General features: G+C 44.0%; 1 protein-coding gene across 2 annotated transcripts in view; it reads right to left on the bottom strand.

The window, feature by feature from the left end:
- ROR1 (receptor tyrosine kinase like orphan receptor 1) overlaps nucleotides 1-23038 on the bottom strand; it is a 156370-nt gene that overhangs the window by 36396 nt on the left and 96936 nt on the right. For both annotated transcript variants that reach the window (XM_040565292.1, XM_040565293.1), the window contains exons 2-4: nucleotides 15180-15251; nucleotides 2765-3052; nucleotides 1277-1307 (exon numbers count right to left, since the gene is read on the bottom strand). In XM_040565292.1, the coding sequence (XP_040421226.1) occupies nucleotides 1277-1307; nucleotides 2765-3052; nucleotides 15180-15251 (391 nt within the window). The remainder of the gene's footprint in view (nucleotides 1-1276; nucleotides 1308-2764; nucleotides 3053-15179; nucleotides 15252-23038) is intronic.

The raw sequence follows: 23038 nt of genomic DNA, 5'->3' as shown, positions 1-23038 counted from the left end.
TGGGACATATTGCCTAATGTTACAAATTTTAGAAACCCCAAACTAGGCAGAAGTAGACCCAAAATGCACACTTTCTCAGATTATTAAAAAAAGTCTCCAAACCAGAGCACAACAGCCTCCACTCCCTGCCATGAAGCTTTTCTCCCCAGAACACTGCAGTCACAAAAAGGAGTTTGAGATTGAGCAAAGAGCTCCCCTTCCTAAACCAACTCAGTAACTTCGTTTCAGGTACCTTCCAAAGGAAAGACAAAAGCACATTTTATGATGTTCCATTAGAGGGCATCCTAGCATGTCCTTTTGTGGTCAGATGCTTTCGCTAATTCATTTCCTCTGCAATACTTTGTGAACAATCTTCCGTAAAGACAGTCAGGAGCATTCACGTCCCCAAACTTTTGCATCCCTTGTAAATGTAATTATAATTTCATTTCACTTTTCTGTTGCTGCGGTATTTCTCTTTTAACAGAGCAACTTCCTCACTAGGACAGGTGGGTTTTCAGTGTTGTTCCACATGTGTAAGGCGTGAATGAGCTGGACACAATCACAAAATTAATTTCAAACTTCAGAACAGCTGAAGATCAGACTTGAAAAGAAATGGGGGACTATAGAAGGTGATCAAGTTGGTTCATTTATCTTGAAACTAGAGATTGATATGTTCTCAAAGCCTACCACAGACAGAAGCTCTACTGCCAAATACAAGGTGGCAACTGCTCAGAGGCAGCAGCATGGACCCAGCAGCAGGAGCAGATCCTGAGCTCCAGGATAGGGGGAGGCTGCTGTAAAAACAACCACTACTCGAACCCAGGTATCTGATCTTTAAAAACTCAGTTTTATGACTGTTTACCACCACAGATACAGAGAGACACAAATCCAACTTATGACCCTTAGTTCCATTAAATTAGTAAGAATCCCGTAGGTACTAAAATTTACTTATAGCGACAAAGATTTTTCTGGACTGGGCTATGACAAGTGTGAAGATCAGTTTTTACTTATACGGTATACTCTGTTTGTACACTGAGATCAGTTCAAAGGCTGAAGGCATCAGGGGATCTAAAGGAAATAATATTGGAAATTAAGAAGTCTAGCTTAAGAAATAGGAGTTGACATGATAACATGAAAATTTATCTACGAGACAGATAATTCAGTTATAATAAATTACTATCCTATCTGACTTAAAGTGGAATGTAAAAGTGCTTCTGTCACACAAAATGAAAAATGAACTTCTGACTGATGAAATGCAAGATTAATGAATCAATACAAGAGACATGAAACAACTTACGATGATCCTGGACTTGCAGTTGGTGGGGGACCTGGAAAAGTGACAGAAGAAAAACAGTGTGATGAGTTATGGCGAGGTAACAAGCAGGAAGCTTTTGTAAACCTTTAAAAGATAAAAGTAACAGTCTGTCATGTTGGATGTGGTTTATGTAGTTTAAGAGGCAAGTCTCAGTTTCTCAGTACGAAAGACAAGACTGTATCCTGTAGCGGTGATTGTCTGCGAAATGCCATAGATAAGGGCAATAAACAGGTGAGGGATGGATCCTGAAATTCAGCTGAGTTCAGGGCCATAACAAAAAAGGTTATGGTAAACCACAGGAGGCTTATACAAAAGCATGTTGTGACTGTAACTGGGAGAAAACAGCGTCATTTCCCCCTATCAATCTTCATTATTTTTCAGGGTATTCATCCTTGGCCTGATCCAGATGCATTGATCAAATTTCCTCTGACCTCTGCAGGCTTTGACTGACAGCGTTTCGCTGTTACTGCCCTCGGCGTTTATATTTTGGCAAATACTTGACAGGCTGAGCTCGTGTTCACCAACACAGAGTAAACTGAAGAGTCAGCTGCAGCAGTTCATACTAATGAGCATTTGCTCTAGAAACTGAATTGTAAGATTAAATATTGCTCCAGTCAGTAAAACATGAAAAATACCCAGTGCTTTCTACAGGAATGTCTATAAAAGTATCATTGTTCAGATAAAAATCTCCCAAATTTCAGAAACAAGCTAAAGGACATCTGCCTTATGAGAACATCTAGTGATTGATTTCTTATTATGATTTAGAAAATCTGGGACATTTACAACAAAAGACTCTGAAATGCACTGAATACACCATTCATTGTGTGTTGCTGTGAGGACTAACTAGGACTCCATGCAAATACTCTCATCCGAGTCAAGTATTTCACCCTGAATGTGGAGGTGGAGGAGAAGATGCAGAAAACCCGTTTCTGGTTTGGAATCTTCCTGGTATTAGGATCATCCATGAAGGCAATCATTTCATTATAAACTTTGATGAAAAAGTGATTATTTTATCTGAAAGGCATATGTATCATTAATGTGCTTCCGATCTATACTGCATTTAACATTTCCGTCCCAACTCCATCTTTTGCAAGCTGAAATTTCTCACTTACTAGAGAAAAAGGAGGTCACTCAGGCACTTGAGAATGTAAGTTTTTCTTGTCTGGTCTGAATCCACTCAGGTAGCATATTAATGAACACTGCTCTTAAGTGGCCCTATGTTTCAGTCCTGCTTCCACCAGGTTTTTATATATTAAAAGGCACCATTTCAGCTGGCAACATGGGCATCTCAGCTGAGCAAAGAGCAAACAGGCAGAAGGGATAAACTGCCAGAAATAGGCTGAAACAGGCTGCTGCTGATACCACTACATCAGTGCACTCATTTTCAGTGGATAAACACACCTTTCTTCAGAGTTTCCTGCACTGTTTTTCTAAGCAACAGTTTGAACAACTTAATAGGAGAAAACCTACCAAATTTGACAAAGAGCACACCGGTGGTAGAAACAGTCTTTCTGCCATTAGTTGCAACGCACTGGAAGTAGCCGGTGTCTGTAGTGTCAAGGTTCCTTATTCGCAGTCGAGATCCATAGCTTGTGGCACGGAAGGAGATCCTCCGGGGCTCCTGGACAACCGGCGCGTCGTTCTTCAGCCAGCGAACCGTGGGAGGAGGATTGCCAGAGACTTTACAGTGCAGCTCTGCCGTCTGGCCAAGGGTGGTAGTTATGTTATTCATAGGTTCATCAAGTGTCAAGAAGTAATCTGTTACGGAAAAAGAAAAAAGAGTGAATAAGGAATTCCAGCTCAGAAAATGTCATATTAAAGTCATCTCATTCCTGTCTTTGAAAAGTAAACAAAGGAAGTGGCTATCATGTTTAGCAAAAAACTCAATACTTATTAATTGATAGGGCCAGTGATAGGTTCCACATAGTTTTGCATGCTAATAAAAGGAACAAATTTCACAATTTCCATTGCACTATAGTAATACTGTTTCTCTTCAAAGTTTCTTCTCCTTCTTATGCCCATGGATTTTCTCTACTTTCTCAACATCATCCTATTTCACTTCATTCAACGCAGAAAAGGGAGATAACGCTACTTCTCTATCTCCTTTTTCCTTTTTGCTAACCAGTAAATGTGAAAAACACCCTTTGTAAATTCAGCTGCTCATTTTATTGTCTCTGCCTTGGAGATCTGCCCCTGCTTGTGTTAGGATCCACAGAATGTACCGATATATGGAATGAATCTCTCAGAAATGAAGGTCTCACAGCCATTTTTAATTGACTTGCAGAGCAGCGCAGGCAGTATGTTGTGAATGATTTTATATAAACCAACTGCACAGATGAAGGAATAAGGATCATATCTAGGAGATGAAGGCTTTCGTTCTTACTCAGTCTTTTCCCTGCTAAGAGAACTAAAGTTTATCTTTAATCTGAAATAGGTCTCATGATAGGTACAAGCAGAAGATCAAGAATTCTTTCATTTTGTTACGATGGGGAATGTTAAATGAAAATTTCACAAAATTAATCTCTTCTAATCCATTCGTGAGCATTGCCTTCTTCTGTCAAGTGCTATTTCATTCTGCACCGGTCAGGAAGAAGGCTATTTCTAGTTAACTGTATTCAGCATTTAATTAAATCCTTTAAAGGCAGGGAGCAAGATGGATTGGGTACGAGGAATGGAATACGCGGGCTTTCATCTCAGTGTCACAGGTTCAAATCTAATGGTGGTCATTAGTGGCCAAAAACCATTATCATCTGGTGGCTGTCTCAGCAGGGCAGCCGAGCAATGAGAAACCCAGAGACTGTACTCTGCTCCCGTGCTCTCTGAGCGAGCCCGGGAGGTCAAGAAAAGCCCATCAGTAAGGAAATCTGTGCTGTGCCGCTTACGCTACGCCGTGTTAAGGTACATCTACTGAAACCTCCAGCAATAAGCCTGCCTAAAATTATGAAAAAGACCTCCAGCATGTAATAAAAACAGCTCAGCTAACTAACTTGCCTAACTAATCCACTTCCCTAATTAGTTATTTTAATCATGTCTTCGCTGGCTACTCCCTTCATTATGCTTTGTGAATATCAGTATCTCTTCCCTTTGTGTTTAATCTACTTAGCATGTAAGTTCCTACCCTGTATTTACATAGCACTTTATACAATGCGTCCCTGATCTCATTTGGTCCCAAGGAGCTATTAAGATAAACATTACGCACAAAGAAACTGCCCACACATTTTTCTTTCACTGATCAAGTAGTCTTTTAATGTGCAGGTATGAAACTATGCAAAGTACTACTGTTACCTCTGCTCCCGCGGATCCAGTTAGTTCAAACTGTGCATGGCGTAAAAAGAGCAGAGATCCAGCTGCCTGGTGAAGACAGACAACTGGGTTCCATGTCTTTAACCTGGGCGTCAGGTTGGCTTTTTAGTTCCCCAGGATCATTTCTGCATGCTTCACTGCAGGACTAGAAACGCTTGAGACTTGCATCTTAACAACCTCACTGGGAAGCATAATCTAAATCAGCACACGTATTTTTGGGTTCCCTCCACAATCTGTGTTTAATAAAATCACACTAATGGCACGGAGCTGGAGAACCACACTTAATTATCCAATGTAACATTTCTATACCACAGTCATTTATATAATTCCTGATAACATTTCAAAGAGAGTGGCTCAGACATCTGCAATCTAATACAGACAGAAAACAGAATGGCCTCAGTCCTGTGACGGTCTTGCTGACAACCCACACAGTAAATATAGTATTTTAAAGGTCCTATGGTATGCAGAGGAGGCAAATAAAGGAGTAAAGATGTAATGTAGGTTACCAAATGCAGGAGAAGGAGTCTAAAGGAAAAATACCAACAGTGAGCCAGTGAAAAATGGCTATTACAGCCCGAGTTATGATGAAACTTCTCTGTAGGTACAAACAGAAACAACTTCTCAGTGTCAGGAGCTTCTGACTCTTCTTCAAGCTCTCTCCACTTTCCTCTACAAACTACTACAGAAACACTAAAATGAAAGGCATCTGCTAAATTCAGCTTAGCTTGGTTCTTAAATACCTACACTTTGCACCCAAATCTTAAATCTGATCAAGCAGCAGACTGTAAGGCACCTGAGATGAGATTTAAACAGGGCAAGTTCCAAGCAGCTGGAATCGTCATGAGAAGATTCTCATGGATAAAACATTTCTGTAATTGAAAATAAGCTGAAGGTCTAACGGTGCTTCCAAAAAAATCCTGTGGTGTTACTGAGGCGTACCAAATTATGAGCATTCCTCCCCTTGCACGCAGGAAAGCCATCCATTGCTGCCCTTGCATTGCATGGAGGACCCAAAGAGAAGCCCAATTTTATTTTTAACACTTTTGTCCAACTCTCACCTACCAAAGCCCATCAAATCTCCAAAGCTACTGCTACCATCCTCTCCTTTTAATAACACCTATGCAAAGAACATAGGAAATAATTCCTGCCTGTGTCCAGGTTTCTGTCCAGGCCGCTCCCCATCAGCCACTCGCTGGTGCCGTCAGCATTAACACCACCTCCTTCTGGGACAGAAGAGGCCAAGAAAAACAGGGCTAAATCCACCTTTTGTGCTCTCAGCAGGAGGTGAGCACTGATGAAATGGGAAGAAGTTGCTGCTTGCACACGTGATGACGACACCGTGTCGCATGGCCGTGGCCTTACCTCACGGCACGTTTTTTACTGTGCTTCACTTGACAGCCTCCCTGTCATCGAGGAGCTCCCCAGTTGACTCTCTCTGCCCAAAACAATAATTTCTTAGAAACAGGATGGTTCTTACCTAGAAAATAATGACTGTGTTTCTGAGAATTAAATAGTCTAGTGGCAAGGGCCGTTGGAAAGTCTGAGTTTTAATGCTGGCTCTGAGCAGTCTTGGGTGAATCACTTCAGTTGTGATTTTTAGAAGAGCCGAAGGGAAGTAGACACCCAAAGCCAATCAAAGCTCACTTGGGATTTGTGCAACTAAGTCCTTTTAAAAACAGCCTTAAACCTTTTGGCTCAATTTCTCCAGCTATAAAGTGAGGATAATAATCCCTCTTACATCATGGGGAGGCTGTTATGTACATTAATGAGATAATGCTCGTAAAGCACTTTGAAGGTGAAAAGTGCTACGCTGGGATAAGCACTGTTATTATATTTTAAGTTAAATCTCAGGATTTCAAGAACATAACAAAAGCCAGTCCGTATTTTAGAGTCGCACTCTATAAAAACATTTCAGACACATTTTAATTTACAGAAATACAGGAGAATAGCCGGAAAAAGTTCTAAATAAAATTTACCCCACCTATAATTTAATAATAGTCAAACTGATTTTTTTTTAATTTGTAAAAACAATTTACTGCTAGGCCTAGACCCTGAATGCCAAGTTTCAGCCCACAGAGATTTTTTTTTTTAATGGCTGAGTTATAAACCCTTGAAAAATGCTGACAGCCCCTTTACTATAGCAGCACTAGCGGGTGCCCTATAATGAACTTTTAAATGACTTGAGATAATATCTGGAAAGCCAAGCCTGAAATATATTTCTGGTTTTGAGCCGTTGCCAATGCAAACACAACACATCATAAGTCATCTTCATGATTCTAAGCGCATAAATTGGAGACACTGCATATAAAATCCAAATATTAGGTATCCTTCATGGCCAAACTCTTTGCTGGTTTGATGTTACAGAATAGCAACAGCTGTGCGAGGACGAAATGTACTGCGTTGCGTGTCTTGAAAGAAGAAAAGTGTGTGTATTTCCACAGCTACGTCTTGACATTGTTAAATAGGAGCCTGCCCAGTTGTAATAAATTCTTAAGTATTCTACTACTTTTAAGTGGAACCCAGGTGGCTTTCAAAATAAAAGCTCGTCCTCCCCGGCCAAGGAATGTTAATCTCCTCTGTGACCACATGGTTACTCTATCTTAAATTACCAAAGACACTTCTTAGAGCAGTAACACCCTCTTTGCTCAGAGGAGGACTTTGCTGGCCACAGCGAGAGGGTCTTTTCGCAAGCACCGTGCCCGCTACGTGTTTCTGGTTTCACTAGGTGTTTAAAGCATGACGGGGATGCAGGATTAGACCCTGAAATGATCATTTTATGAGAAGAATTGTTGTTTCATTTATCCTCTTCTTTGTGCCCTTCTGATCTTTCAGAATATTTAAAGTCTTCATTCAAGCCACGGCAGTCGCAGGAACAGCTTTCATCCAGGTGCAGCAGGGGCCCGTGCACCCAGCGCCTTCCCACCATGCTCACAGCACACTTCTCGGCAAAAGGAACAGCTCCAAACCTTCTCTGGAGCAAACCTACAAATGCAGGGACAGCATTTCCAGCTGCTGAACTAGAGAAAAAGTTTAATTCTGGATCTGAAAGTTCAAATCTTCCTTGCTGTCTGAGCAGGCCGGAGCTGGGCCATTTGGACAACAGCTTGCAGGGTGCTTACCGGCCTTCTCCTTTTGCACCAGAAGGCCTAGTGGCTCAGTGCTTTGTCATAACATACGGTGACAATAAAAAATGCAAAACGAGTCTCAGTCATACCAATACATTCATTGATTGGTAACTTAGAGAGCAGACAATCTTTATCTAAAAAGAAAAAGACCCAAGCCCATCAGTGGGCCTGTCAGAGCCTTTCCGATGTACTATACCAGTGTGGAAAGAAGCATTTTCATTCACTCCGAGCCTTGGATGAGCCATGTTAGTCCAGCCTGATGCTACACTTGGATGCACCCCGTCCTCACATTTATCAGCACCACCATTGAGCTCAGACAGTCGGAAATTTTCTGTGTGGAATTGTTCTCTTTGGGGAAAGTCAACAACCTGGAGCCCACCCAGCCTGAACGCGCTGGATGGGTTTGTTGTTTGTTCCATATGTTCAATCGAGTCGGGTTTTAAGCTATTCCAGTTACGCTGAAGAAGGAACCAGCAGGATTTCTTACTGAAGTGTAGCCATAGACAGAGCACATATTTCTCACTTGGAAAAAGGATTAACCATTGATTGCTTCATCTGCCCATAACTCACAAAGGAAGGCAACTCCCGGCAGGTCCGATCTGTGGGCCCGATCAACAGACCCTTGTTATTAAAAGGGGCAAAAGGAAGACTCCCGGCTGGAATTTCACTTATTTTAAATGAATAAAAGTAAAGGAATGACAGTGGGAGGAAAGCGATACAGCACTCGACCCACGATTTGGCAACCCATATGAAGAATATCAGAGTTAAAGAAGTCCAGACAAAGAAGCGGAAATATTCAATGTCAACTGTCTTGGGACAAAAGGAAATACACAACTGCATTTGCTTGCCCAGCTCATTTTCAAACGAGTTTCCTCAGCGGTGTGTATGTGTAAGGCTCGATTCAGGATACATACTGCAGCTGTGTCTTGGGCTTCCTCTTCCCAGACATTATCTAGAGGCACGAATGCCACCCGAGGATAACATCCTGAACTGAAACACGCCAACTGATGCCCAAGGCCTTATAGATGTCGACACGCAACATTCACTGAATTTGGGATTTTCACAATCAATTGTTGCTTTCCAATTAGCAGCTTTGAGACTGCCTTGGGTCACAAGGGAGGGTGGGCTTCTGGAGGGAAACCAGAGGACTTTCAAAAAATTATTGGGGGCCAAGCACCTGAATCCCATTGCTCTGGGATGGGAATTGGACAACTCACTGCCCTTCGTGCCTTTGTGAATTTTTAATATGAATCTGACAGTTCACATCTGTCTCTCCTTTTCTGAGTTAACTCCCAGGTTTAAGGACAGCTGCCTTGGTGATAGCTTTGACGCTGTAATCTGGCAAGGGGAAATGAAGCTTTTCTTTACTCAGGAACCAGTTTTATAGCACAAGTAGGAAGCCCCTAAACTTTATCACAAAAAAAGTGATTTGGGATAGGTAAACAAACGTCCACATCTAGCTATAAACCAAACTACTGAAAACCATCAAGGGATTTTGTTGTCACTTTAGAAGCTGCTCAGCAGTAAAGAGCCACATACAAAAAATCAAGCTATTAAAGAAAGGGTGTATAGAAAGGTATGTGCCCTGAGATTAATGCTGTAGAGTCAAAGAAAAGCTGTTATTTTTGACATTTTGACATAGCATCACTTTAGGATCTGGTTCTTATTAGCCATTTCTGTGCCTTTTAAAGGTCTATTTTTTTTAAAAAACAAAAATGTCAGGAAATTTGGAACAGAAACTTACAATAAAACACGTCCCTTGACCCTCTGATCTATCAATCTTTCAAATAAACAAAGATAGCTGGATGAGCCAGGAAAGGGTTATTATATATAGTTACCTTATGTATAACGGTCAGATATTCACTGCACACTCGGAGGTTATAAAAAAATCCAACCTAAGCGAAGCATTTCGTGCAAGATTTTTACCATGAATGCCGCATGTTACTCAGGGTGGTTTCTTTTTCATGTTTTGTTCTGTGACCTCCAAATTTCACACCCTGTATTATTTATAAATGAGACATTCAAGAAACACAAATTCTCAAATAAAAACATGCACTCCATCAGTGGAAAAGCAAACAAAAGGAGCTAATGTACTGTGGCTAAAAAAATTTTCAAACAAAGTAGCAGTAATTTACTGCCGCGCTACTAACGGGACCCCACAAATAGAATCCGAACCCTGTGCCCCATCAGGGTAGCTTGATTTACCGAATATCCCCCAGATAATAAAGGAAAATAAAAAGGTAAATTGTGCATGAATGTGAAAGCTGTAATTCTTCCCCTTTCACCACGCATATCAAATTCACATCCAGTGATTTCGAAAGAAAATCTGGAAATCTCTAAAGAACTGGGGCCGAAGTCAGGAGGCCTCGATCCACCCGGCTTTGTCCACGGTTGCTTTTGTTGATGTTTCTTAAGATGTAGTTTGCCTAAGAGCCAAATTCTCCCCGGGCCATCAGAAAGATTTTCTCTACGAAGACTCGTGGCCAGGTCATATCCCTTCCTGGAAAGACTTGCTGAAGTGACAGCTTTAGCCTGGATTTGTCAGCACGGATGGCAAGGCTGGCTTCTCCAAGAAGTTAATGACATGCAGTGCCATGCACAAGGTAGTGGAACAAAAACTGCAGCTCACCCACGCCCTGTTTCGCCCTACCCCAATAATTTTCTGCTCTGGACCCCTACACCATCCCAGAGGAGCGATGCTGCTATAGGTGATCCTTGTTATCAATGCGCCTTTGAATACTTAGGGATAAACCCCAGCTTAACCTTAAACCACCACTGATGGATTTGGGGAGCATTTTGCAGAGTCCTGACTCTCGCTGCCCTCTCCCTGGGGGATGTTGGCTCTCTGCACAACACCTGGAGCACCGCAGGACTGCAGCGTGCTGCTGAGGTCTGTGCCAGGCAGAGGAGCTGCGAGCAGCAGGGAGCTCTGAGCCCAGGCTGGGGATTGCGGATGTCTGGAAATGAAAATGGTTCCCAAGCCCTGAATCATTCCAACATTTTATACTTGTTTGCCAAAGCAGACAGGCCATGAAAAGGGAAAGGAAAATAGGCAGGATCTGCAAAAACTCACAATAAGAGGTTTTCTTTGGAAAATGAAGGAAGAAATGAGAAGGTCGTGGGAGGAGGAGGCACTGGCACTGGCATAGCACTGCTGCAACCCAGCACCCATGTCCTTAGCTCTGCTCAGCAGTGGCCAGGACCCATCCTGGTGCCCGGCCTCGGACCTGCATGATGACATGAGTTCCCAACGAGGCCACAGGTGGGCACGGGGGGGACCTGACCAGGGAAAGCCTCAGCAGAGGCACCGTTGTCTTACCAGTCCCATGGAGAGTCCTGTTCAGTGAATGTCCGCAGGAGTTTAACCCCACTCACAATTAAAAGAAAATAATACTTCAATGCTAGCTCTTTCTTGGCAGAGACTCCAATAGTATCATTGTCTAAGGATGAAGAGTTCCCAAACAATTCCTCTGCAGTACCAGATGGAAGTAGGCTCTCGTTCAAATTCAGGCCTATCTATTTCCTTGTAAATAAACACAAGACTGATGTGAGGAAAAGCCTACCCTTCCATGACCATTTTTGTGAAAGAGAAGCAGCTGAATGAAGGGCTCTTTGCCATTTTAAGTAAGGATCAGGGAAAAGAAGAGCTTGTGGTAAATGTGAAGCTTCCTCAAACAAAGAGCTGGGGCAGGGGTCTGTCCCGCAGGGGAAGGGGAGAGACGGGTGGCAATGCACGAGCACGGAGAAATGGGAAATCAAAGTGTCTTCAACAACAGGAAGGAAAAAAGAGCAAGAAGTAAGGGACAAAAAGGCAGTTGAAGAAAGACAAGAAAGAAACGAATGTGGTGAAGGACAAAGCAACAAAGGGGAGAAATACTACTCAAACACCTAGGGAAGAAAGGGGCGGACAATGAAATCCCCAAGTCAGGCACAGCGAAGACGTGCCCTGTGGGACGTTTCCCAGCCTTGCCAAGCTCCGGGGATTGGGCCCCCGATTGGGCTTTCTCCTTCCACCAGACACCCTTTTTTCCCCTTATATATATTTCCCCTTATTTCTCCTTATATAATTAAATACCTATTAGATGGCGTTTTCATTTCTCTTTTTCCCTCGTGGCAGTCCCTCTGCATGCCATGATTTACCAGTCGGGAAAGAGGAATATGTTCATAGCTAAATTTCTCCTATTTTAAAAGTGATTATTTTTTTATTTTTATGCATAGTTTGTTTGTTTTTTTAAGGTTTTGGTGAGAAACCACCTCCTCCCTCCCATCAATCGTTGCTTTCAACAGCTCTTCACGGGTGGCTGCGTCTCTTTTAAATTCATTTCCTGTTAAAAAGAATAAACAGGCAACTGTTTAATGCTGTCGATTTAGCTTATTTAATAGAAATTGAAACCTGAATAGGGCTCAGTTGTAAGATGGTCGCTGCAGAACTCTCCGAGTTAGGGAAAGCACCGTATTAAGTAATTATTTTAAAATGCAGAATGTTGTTCAAGGAGACGATGAGCTGTTCCTCCTTCTGCAAACCCAGGAGACATGTTCGAGGAAGAGACGTTCGTTTCCAAAAGACAGCACACGGAGTTAGAGCCACTTAATGCGGACAGCCATTTAATTGGGAAATTTGGCTGGAAACCGCTTTCATGTGGTGAACTTAATAGGCTTTAAAATAAGTTTTACTGGGACGCCTGCGTGACCTCACGGCTGACTGCAGCAAAGACAAGTGGATGTTGATCTCTTGAGCCGCTTGCTTGCAAAAAGAAATGGCAACTAAGAGCATGCCTCGTGCTCTCCCCCGAGGTTTCGCCCGTGCTGTGGCGCGTCGGGCTGCACCTAAGCGAGGGTTTCAAAGACCTTCAGCGAGAACTGGCAGCACCCACATGAAAGCCCCCGCTTCTTTCCTGGGCAAGACGAGACGTGTGTGCCTCGCTTCACTTGTGGGCACGCTGGAAGAACCCTCCCCTCTGACTAAGCATTTCGGGCACCAAATGCATTTTAATCACATATGTAAATCTGCGTTTAGGTGTGCAAGCTTACAGCAGTCTAAATGCTAATCGCGGGCGGGCAAAGGGGCCGGTAATCCCCCAGGAATGCAGGATTCAGCCCAGCCAGTGATAATTGCCACATTCCAGGTGGATTAGAAGTGTGAAACTTCATTTTACCTGTTCCTGACAATAGAGCTCAGGAACAGGTGCCACGGAGGTAACATGGAAAATGGTTTAATTACTAACGTTGAGGCCCGCGGGACGATTTCTGTGCCCGAGCTGGTGGCAGCCGCCCAAAGCCTCACCTCTGCTAATGCCTGAGTCGCTGCTTTCCGACACAGCAGGGACCTCCGAACCCTGGCTGATAGAAGCTGGTACTTTGCATTTTGATGATCTGAGAATTTGGAGTTGAGAGTACTTTGAAGGCAGCAGACTCGGAAGGAAGCAGGCAATCCACACAGTCCCTGCTGCCAGCAGGCAGCCTGCTCTGCTTCCAGGCTTGGTCAGTCAAAGCAAGGGTTTGGAGAGTGCCCATGTGGGGCATGTCCTACTGAAAAAGCAGCATTTGAACAGCCAGCTGAGAGCAAGCCTAACCAAAATATGGGCAAAAAGTCACCTTGGTCATAAGAAACCAGTCTACACAAAATCTCTCGTAAGCAATAATAACAAAGAAGCTACTGAGGGCTATTTTTCAGATCAGCTCAGTCTTAAATTGCTGTAAAATTATACTGTCTTCAATATCACTTTTGTACCTTCCCCTCTGTCCGGGTTTTGGTTGGGAGCACACAGCTTTCACACAGTGACAGATAGCAACCTGACCATGGGCACATAGCCTATCAAACCCTTGGGGCTCACGGGGGAGAATGAATATCTCACTGATGACGGCCAGCAGAAAAATATTTCAATCACCTCAACAAAGTGTGACTCTGACGTCTGTGATGACGGGCTGGGTTCCTAGAGGAAAACCTCCCCTATAGCTTAGTAAGGGTCCTGCTAAGGATCACATCGGGGGCCTGAATTAAGACTGTCCGATTGCCTTACCTTGGCATTTCTTAACTTTGGAGTGTTTGCCTTTGTGGCCTTTACCTGCTCCTTCTAGGCCACTTCTTACCTCCTAAAAACAAAAAACCTGCCAAACGAAGCAAGAAGCACAGCGGCATCCTGCTGGGGATCACTGCCCGGGTTCCTCAGCAGCTTCGGGACATTCCCAGCACCAAGCCCAGGCCTGCCAGGGGCACCATGATGCCACGGGCACTGCAGTGGGATAGGACATCCATCCCTCAAGGACTTCTTAGAGCAATTTGCAGTGAGTTGGAAATCCTGGCCTTATTAACTATATATTTTTCTGCCTTTCCCACTGGAAAGCACAAGCCCTTTGGCTTTATTCCTCTCTGGTCTGGTACGCAGTTGGTCTTAGCGCAAGCAGCAGAGCTGCAGGAGTCTGTAGGCAAATGCACAAAGGTTTTCACCTGAGTGTGCATCAGCTGCAGTTTTGAAAAAAGTTACAATTCAGCCACATTTTAGCAGGAATAAAACTGCAGGCAAACCCACTCCCAGCAATAATTGCTTCCCGGAGAACTGATGCACTCTTGCTCTCAGGGAAAGAGTTAACCCTTCCGTAAAGAGCTCAGAGCTACAGATTCTTTTCATACTTACGCACAGAAAACGTATTTAAGCTTAAACATTAAACTTTATGCACACATGTTTGTACAAAATATTAACAAAATACAGACAAAAACATTTGGGAAAACCATCTGTGGCAGAACTCGACTATGGGAAATTTCAGTCTAAATAGTTAATGGTTGGCAAAATTATACACAAGTGAAAAGAGATTGTTTGACAAATTGAACAGTTAGTGTGGCTAACAGCATCCTCCACTGTAAAGGATACATTAGAAGCATTTCAAAGACCAGACTGACTCAGAAGCTGCAGGCCACTGCCTTGGAATAAGGGCTACAGGAAGCTAAGCAATTTGGTTTAAATAGTTGGTGGTGCATAATTTACAAAATGAAGGGGAATGAGAAATATATCCCTTTTTTCACAATATATACCCTTCAGAAAGCTCAAAATCACACATAATTACCACTTGCAAATGCATTTTCCTTTCTATTAATTCCAACCCTCTAAATTTCACAATAAAACACAATGAGGCAAACTGACTCTGCCTGATGCTTGTTAATTTTGAGTTCAGATCCTAAGATCCACCAGACAAAATGTCAAGCAGTTCATAAACTAACAGAACTCACATCTTGAAATATTTTTACCATGTGGAACATTTTACTGGAACAAGAAACGAACACAGCATTCTCCAGAAATCACAGTACCACACGTAATTAAATGTCAAATGATCACAAGGCAAACAAGGTTGATCTTAAATGCCCCCTCATCCTTTCGCTTGCTGATGTGGTGGAGTCAAGAAGAATAACTGAGATTTTAAAATCTGATTTCACATCTTTCTGTATTTTTCTGTCCACTTACCTTTATCTAATTCACTTGAGATGTTCCATGATGACGTAGGCATGAAATCAGCAACCACTGATGAATTTGCTCCTGGAAGGGAAAAATAGAAGAAAAATGCTGTTGGTATATTGATCTTGTACCGTGAGAAGTGTAAGAGGCATTTATAAAGTTGTTGTCGCAGTAGTAAAATTATTTGAAGAACAGCAGTTATTAAAATGTGCTCGATGCTCTGCATTGGCAGGCTGACACATATGGGTAGCAGAACCAGCAAAGTGGAAAAAGGCACAGGGCCAAGCTGGAGCTTGTTTTGCAGGGCTGTCACTGGGAGGCCTTGTGTTAATCAAGCAACCAATCTCTGAGATGTGTTTGGCCCACCTTAAAATCTCTCCACGGGTTTTATAGAGGTAGAATGACTCTGCAGTGCTGCAGCAAAGAAAAACACCAATGCTCCGACGCTGCTGAACATGTTATCTATTAACATTTACGAGAGATTTTAATCCTGCAAACCCATGTGCACAAGAGACACCATTTATGCACTGAAGTTAATAGGGCTACTTGTACGAAAACCCCTCGCATGACTCACATAAACACAGGCTTGAGAGACTGATCTGAACATCAGGAGCATTTCCCCGTGGCTGTTACACTGTTTTCCCTGGGAATTAATACGCGTATATAGGAGATTTAGTGAGGGACACGGGAAGGCTGGGAAGAGGAGGGGTGCACACGCATTACGTGACACAGTCTCCAGTAGCACCAGTAAGGGTTTAGGCTGGACACGAGGAAGAATTTCCTTATGGAGAGGGTGGCCAAGCACTGGAAGGGGCTGTGCAGGGCAGTGGTGGGGTCCCCAGCCCTGGAGGTACTGAAGAGACGTGTGGATGTGGCACCACGGGACGGGGTTAGTGATGGGACTCAGTAGGTCAAGTTAATGGTGGGACTTGATGATCCTGAAGGTCCTTTCCAGCCTAGACAATCCTGTGATTCTGTGACATGGGAACACCGTGCGCTTCCAAATTTCTTGTGTGCCCCAGCCCTGGGAACAGGGCTTGGCCTAGAAGAGGAGGTGCTGCGGCAACACACATGGGAGAGGACAGCACATTTGAAGTGAAAATAAGAATATGCCCCATGTGTCAGTGTCTGATCTGAGTCAGACACAGGGAAGACTCGCTACAAAGGAACACCCCGTGGCCTGATCCCGCACCCTGGCTGGACCTCCAATGCCCGCAAATACAGAGCTGAGATGCTGAGCATCACCACGAACCCAGACGAGAATGTAAATATCACAAAGTGTAGTGTTCTTATTTTGACACTGTCCCTTAAGCTTGTTCCTTTAACGCCAAAGCAATCTCAGTACGAGGATACCCGAAGATCTGCTTTTATGTGATCGGTGAGCAACTTCTCTATTTCATTAAGAAATCACGAGAAAATTGTAAACACGATGTCACACAAACGCACGAAGCAGTTAAGTTCAGATTTAGCCACTGCACTTTTTATAAATATCGTCTTTCTTAAAAGCCCACCTGGTAGCACTGCTTATTTAAGACTCTGTCAAGTATTTCCAATGTAAACACAGAATCTGCAGGCATTATAACTCACCTCCGAACACAGCCCCTGGCCTGTGCAGATACGCAGGGCCGAAACCCACTGATGGGGACAGATGCTGAGCCACGTGCAAAGGCCTTGCTCTGAAGTCAGCAGTGACACCCATTTACACAAGATGAGGCTTTGTCTCACCATGTCCACCCCCCTGAACTGTTTACTCTTTAACATCCTTACGCTTTTGTGAAATTAAGTTTTTTCCAAGCATTTGCCATCTTTTCCAGCGCTGTGCCCTCAGTGAGAGGAGCGAGGCTCCTGCTTTCTTGCTCTGGCTTCAGGTGTCACCACAAACCTGTGCACGCCCCGTGGGGCTTTTTCCAACACCACTGTCACAAATTCACCCCCCCACACTTTACTGCTTTTAGGACAGTTATCCCCAGACGCAAGTTCAGCTTCTTAACTAACCCAAACGCTAGGTACTGCCTGGCTGAGCAACCTGCAAGGCTTGAGGCAAACAGCATGGCTCCAGAGCTTCGTGGTGACCACGGTCACCTGCACAGGATGACGCAGATGTCAAGGAGGTGATAAATAACCTGTGGGCCAGCCCTGAGGTCCAAATGCTGACCAGGACGTGGTCGGTGCCAGAGGTTGGGATGTTTCGTCTCCTCTGCCTCACCCTTCCGTGCCTCCTACCTGAGAAATGGGGCAGCTCCTTATGACCGAACCACTCCTGCAGGCTTAGGACCAAACCCCTCCGAGAGAGGTGCCACCACCTTCCACACCTCTTGTTGAGACCAACTTTATCTCATACGTCCATAGTGCGCGGCTCCAACCCACGATCAATAGATGAAGCCCCTCATGCTTCTCATGCATTCAAGTTTTGCACCTGACAACGCATTTTCTGTGGGTAACGTTACTCCTGTTCACCTGGAAACACCCCAGTACTAAGAGCCCCCTTCATGTTGCAGACAGCTAACACTAACCAAAATGAAGGAATAACTACTAACAATACCATGACGAAATACAGTATTTCACTGTTTACAACTCCAGAGTGTTCATATTATTTTTTTTCTTCAATTAACACTTTGATTTCAAACAATTATTTGATCGAAAGGAACACGCTGAGCAGCCACAAAGCGCGGGGGCGTCCCGTTCATTCCCAGTGAACGCAGAAAGCAAAAGTAACCGAGCAATCAAGGCCAGCATTAATTTAACATCGGCCTGCGATGACTTAGGATTGCTGTGTGTGCAAGTGAGAGCAGCGATACCTCTCCTTGGAGAAACCGAGTCCCAGCCCCCAGCCAAATGAGAAGCGCGCCCAGGGGAGGTGAGTCACGGCTGGGAGGAGGATCAAAGTCTTGAGCTGGTTCCTCCCCTGGGACCAAAGCCACCTCGCTCTGCCTCCGGGAGCAAAATGCATTTAAAAAGTACAGACTGGGAATGAGTAAGAGTTTTTTGTTTTTTTTTTTCCTTTGGATTTGTGAAATCCAGGTTTCTGTGTCCTCAAACGTACAGAAAAATGGCCAACCAACTCAGAAGGTGCCTCTTGTGCTTGGAAGGCTCTTAAATACTTAAAAAGAGTCTGGACTACATCTCATAATGTAGTGTCTCCTAACCTGAGTCACCAACAAGATCCTTTGATTCCAGCTCTGTTCTACACGAAACAGGAGTTTTGCAGAGGAGGAAAGGCTGAGGCACCTGTGCGGCAGCCACAGGAACCGCTGTGAGCTAGGGAGCAGGAGGCAGAGCAAGGAAGAGCTGATCTTTACATGCATGAGCACACCCCCTTATTTTTTCAGACTTTACAACCCTTAATGGCCCACCCAATCGCTGTTGAGCCTGAAACATTTTCACCGAGACTCACGCATCCTGATTATGAAGCTCTGCATGGAAAGCACCGTCAAGATCTGGGTCTCTGGACCACACGGGTGCATCACCTAGCACAGCAGAGGAGCAGTGATGTACAGGCTGTGACTGGGGCACCGGGTACACTGACCCAGAGCCGTGCAATGTGCCAAATTCAGTCCAAACTGCATCATCAGGGCCAGCAGAAGTTGGCTTCCCCTCATATGCATTACAATGACCGTGCTGGTTTATACAAACGACGCTCAAAGCAGGTCTGCTCAGCTTGTGAGCCACCAGCGGCTGCGTGGGAAGCACAGAGTGCACCCCGCATCCACCCCTGAGCTCTCCAGCATACATCCACCCCTCCCACCGTGCACCCAACCTTAAAAGCATCCCACAGGCAATGGCTCCCCTCATCCTGTGAACCCCACCTACAGGATGTACTGAGAGCCTTGCGCATTTGGTGTCACCATTCAAAGAACAAAAAAAACAAAAAAGAAAAAGAAAACCCCATATGCTTAATACTGCAATTGGATATCAAATGAGGAGTTTAAGAATTAATCAAATTAATCCTTAGTTGTTAAAAACACCCTCTTGCACGCTGCTTTAATTATTTGAACAGCAAGGTTTGGTTTGAAAAAAAGACAATCTGAGAAACGTGATCAGCAGAGGCCCATTACCCTGGTAAAATTTTATTTATAGATGAAATCATCCCAGACGAATGAAGAATCTTATCCTTAATTCACAAGAGATAGCTATCTGTTCAAACCTCTATCACGATTAAGAAATGCTGGTCTCAAGTTAATGAGAAATCACAACAGTCAATTAAAACCTCTGTGAAAAGCCAAGCCGAGTGCATTCAAATACCCACCCCACCGAGAAGTTGGCTAACATCTGACTTTATTACCGTATTGCATAAGTGTGGAGCGAATTTCACACAAGTCAGTCCTTTTAAAGCCTTTGTGATTAAATAAACTTCAATAAGGTTTACAGAAAGTTGCCCGTGAAGAAAAACTACAGAGCCAGTTCTTATCACAGGCACACACCACTGTCTCATTTTCTCACCACCAGCAGCCATCACTCAGGGCCTAGTGTTTGTACTGTCACGACTACAGACCCATCAAAGGACGGGGCAGCCTCGTCTGCTGCCCACAGAACCAAAAAGGAGAAGATCCAGGCCCCGTGCCCAGGCTAATTAATATCTCCGAGCTCTGCGTCTGCTACACAAAGTAAAGAGAATATAAGTCAAAACAGGAAGAAGGCAGATAGCTAGGACGACACCAACCCCTGAGATGATTGAAGGTTTTAATGGGAAATAAATCCGCTGTACAGAAACAAAGCAGAGAGCAAAATAAGTCTATGAACGTGGATATTCTGCTTGCCAGGCAGGCCGAGGGCTGTACGGGGCTGGATGGCTGCTGAGCGTATGACTTTGCACGGCCAGAAGTGTTGCCTGGGACAGGATTTCTTCTTGGTGGCACAGAAGGAAACCTCAGGTCTTGCAGGAACCCAACTTTTCCATGTGGAAGGTATGTCTAGTTAGAACACACACAAATAATTCAAAGTGTCTTCTAAATGGGCATCCTTTGTCACACTTTGTATCGTACCTGTGGGTCCTTCTATACCCTCATTAAATGCCCTACAAAATTCTGGACTTAGATTTTTTTCTGACACAAGTAGGAATGTGACTGCAATACCTGCAATTCAGACCTCAATGCAGGATACCCAAAATAGCAAAAAGAGCAAGGAGGGCTTTAAAGTAACCAAGGAGTTCGAAGTCTGAGTAACAAACTAAACCATGCAGAATTGAAGTTTAAGCTAAATAAAAAACAAAGCTTTCCATTTGCAAATCTCTTTCTGAAGCTGCACAGAATGCCTGAGCCAAGTGAGATTTCTTATCCCATGCAGGAATTTGCCTAAGGAAGTGATAAAACCCAAATTACACGAGACACTAAAAACAAGATTGGGCAAGACATTCCTACACGTACGGATGGGGAGCCGTCCCATGCCGTCAGGAAGGTCAGGACAGGACAACGTAACAGCAGGTTTGGGCACCACTATTTCAGCCAAATCACTGGTAAAATCACCATTTATAGCAGCTGTTCTAGAAGAAACACCAATTCCCCTTAAAAACCTGAATGCAAATCTTCTGAACGTAGCCTTGTTTAGCTGTATTGTTTGGATATAATATTGGGAAAACCAAAATCATAGATAAAATTATACAGAATTAGAGTAAGCCCTAATTACTCTAAGTGTTCAGAATTTTTGCTTTTCTGCACATTCCACATCTACACTTCATCTTTCTCTTTGTCTGGTTCCTACCTGACTGATCTCTTCCAAGATCTTCCCACAAATACGCCCCGTGGCTGTTTTTCTTAGCCGTATCTCCATCATCTTTTTCCTTCAGCATTCGCTGTTTCACTGATCCTTTGTGAGCTCCCCACACGTTCTCATCTGATCTCCCAAGATAGTACGTTTTGCAATCAGCCAGTTACCATCCCATCCACAGCCCACCCTGGAGGTGCTGAAGGAAATCTAGACATACTTTCTGCAGGCTGTAATGGATACGACCTATTATTCACTAATTTTCTTGTCTGTTTAATTGGCACCATCCTGAATTTCCATAATATATCCCCCAAATGTCGCTTACATCTTTAATGCATGAAAGGATTTTATTTCCATGACATCAGTACCTCTGCGTGTCAGTAGACGTGTCCGCCTTACACAGTCCTCGTGTTTCAAAAGGGGGTAGGAATCACACAAATACATCACTCAGCTGAATGAGGCAAAACTGCGCCAAGATGGGAAATTACCGAGAGCATTTCTGCTCCTCAGATAAGGCAGGTGTCTCAAGGAGAATATACTGCCTTTATTGGCATGCAGTACCATATGTCGATGGCAAACCTTCCATTGATTAGTTATGGATACAGCAATTTCTGCACATGATGATGTGTAAAAATACGGTATGCTACAGCAAACACTTCACGGCGAAAACACATTCCTGCTGAAAGTCTCAGCCCCGCAGGTTCAGGTGAAGCTGTTGGCCTTTGTACTGTCACTTGAAATGTTCTGAAGGAGAGCAGCCTGTACGTTAGATGCAATAAAAGCTGCTGGAGAACAGACCTTAACCAAAGCTCTATGCAGTAAGGAAGATGAAATGTTGCACAACGGCACTTCTCCTTCCAATGCTTAACTTTAAGTCATCAGCTTTACTCTGCCTGGTTACTCTGTGGCTGAAAAAGCAAATGCAGGGCTCGTTGTGCCAGCACCTTGCACAGGCAGACGCAAGGCAATTTTGGCAGAGCTCACAGCAGTCATCGCTCTGCTAGAAACCACGCTTCCCACTGGCAAAGGCTTGCTCGAGCTCTGCAGGCTGCTCCATGAAGATAGGGACAGAGACGATACTGCACGATGCTAACAGCTTTCAAATGTTAATTGTGTTCTCACTCTTACAGTGTAAAACTTTCAAGCAGAGCTATCTGTTCTTTATCTGCAGTATATCGTTACTGATAGCCTTGGGCAGATTAATGATTGGCATTAGATAGGGAAATCTTCAACACCCATGAGCAATTCGAGCTCTGTGGATTTCACACATACGACGCATTAATTTTCAGCTTCCAAAGCAAGAAGTGCAACAAGATGGTTTAATTTAGTGCAGGACTGGAAATTGTTAGGGACCTCATTTATACCACAGCCTCTGCCACCCCGTCCCTGCTACCGGCGCTTCCATTAGCACATACGAAACGAACAACCTCTCTACCTGGCTGTCTTCCTAAATGCTCCGTGCTCCTGAGGGGTCGTGATAAGTGGAAGGACTGACCCGTTTGGGATCGGAGGTGGGAAGCCAAGAGCCCTGCATGCACCTGACTCCTCTGCCCTCCGTCCTCCTGCAGAGCTGCTCTCTTTGCTGAGGATACACCTGGAGAGCTTTGGCTCAACGTGAGCAGCCACAGGGGTTTTCTGGACTTAACGGGATGCCAGTAACACCCACCCCAAGAGGTCTACTGGGGAGGACAGCAATAGGCAATACCGTCAGAAAATTATACGATTGCTACGTACGCCCTACCTGCAAACTGTTAAAGCACCTTTAAACATGCTGGCAGCTTCCTAATGACCTACACAAGTCTGGGCTGACCTCAGTATTTTTAGTAAGCTGCTCTTTGGCTGAGGTCGTATCAGTTTAAAACTGTTTTCTTCCACGGGATCAGAGCTGTCTCTTGGAAGAAGAGGTTTTTAAGAAGCCTTTTTTATATGCTAATACTTTAATCCTAAATTTCTAATTACTGAACTACAACTCCTTTTCATTGCCGCTATTAATTACAGATTATCATTAATGTTGGATGGATTTAGAAGTCACTGTGGAATCTGGGTGCACTTTACATTGCCTAAATTGGGTCGTTAACAGTTCCACTTAAGAAGAGCAAAACACTGCACCCTGGAGCAAGCCGCAGCTTTTAAAGACGGGGGAACGAAGAAAAGAAATGGCCAGCTGG

This window comes from Cygnus olor, chromosome 8 (genome assembly GCF_009769625.2).
Source record: "Cygnus olor isolate bCygOlo1 chromosome 8, bCygOlo1.pri.v2, whole genome shotgun sequence".
NCBI classification, from domain to species: Eukaryota; Metazoa; Chordata; class Aves; order Anseriformes; family Anatidae; genus Cygnus; species Cygnus olor.
This window is presented reverse-complemented; position numbering and strand designations above follow the sequence as displayed.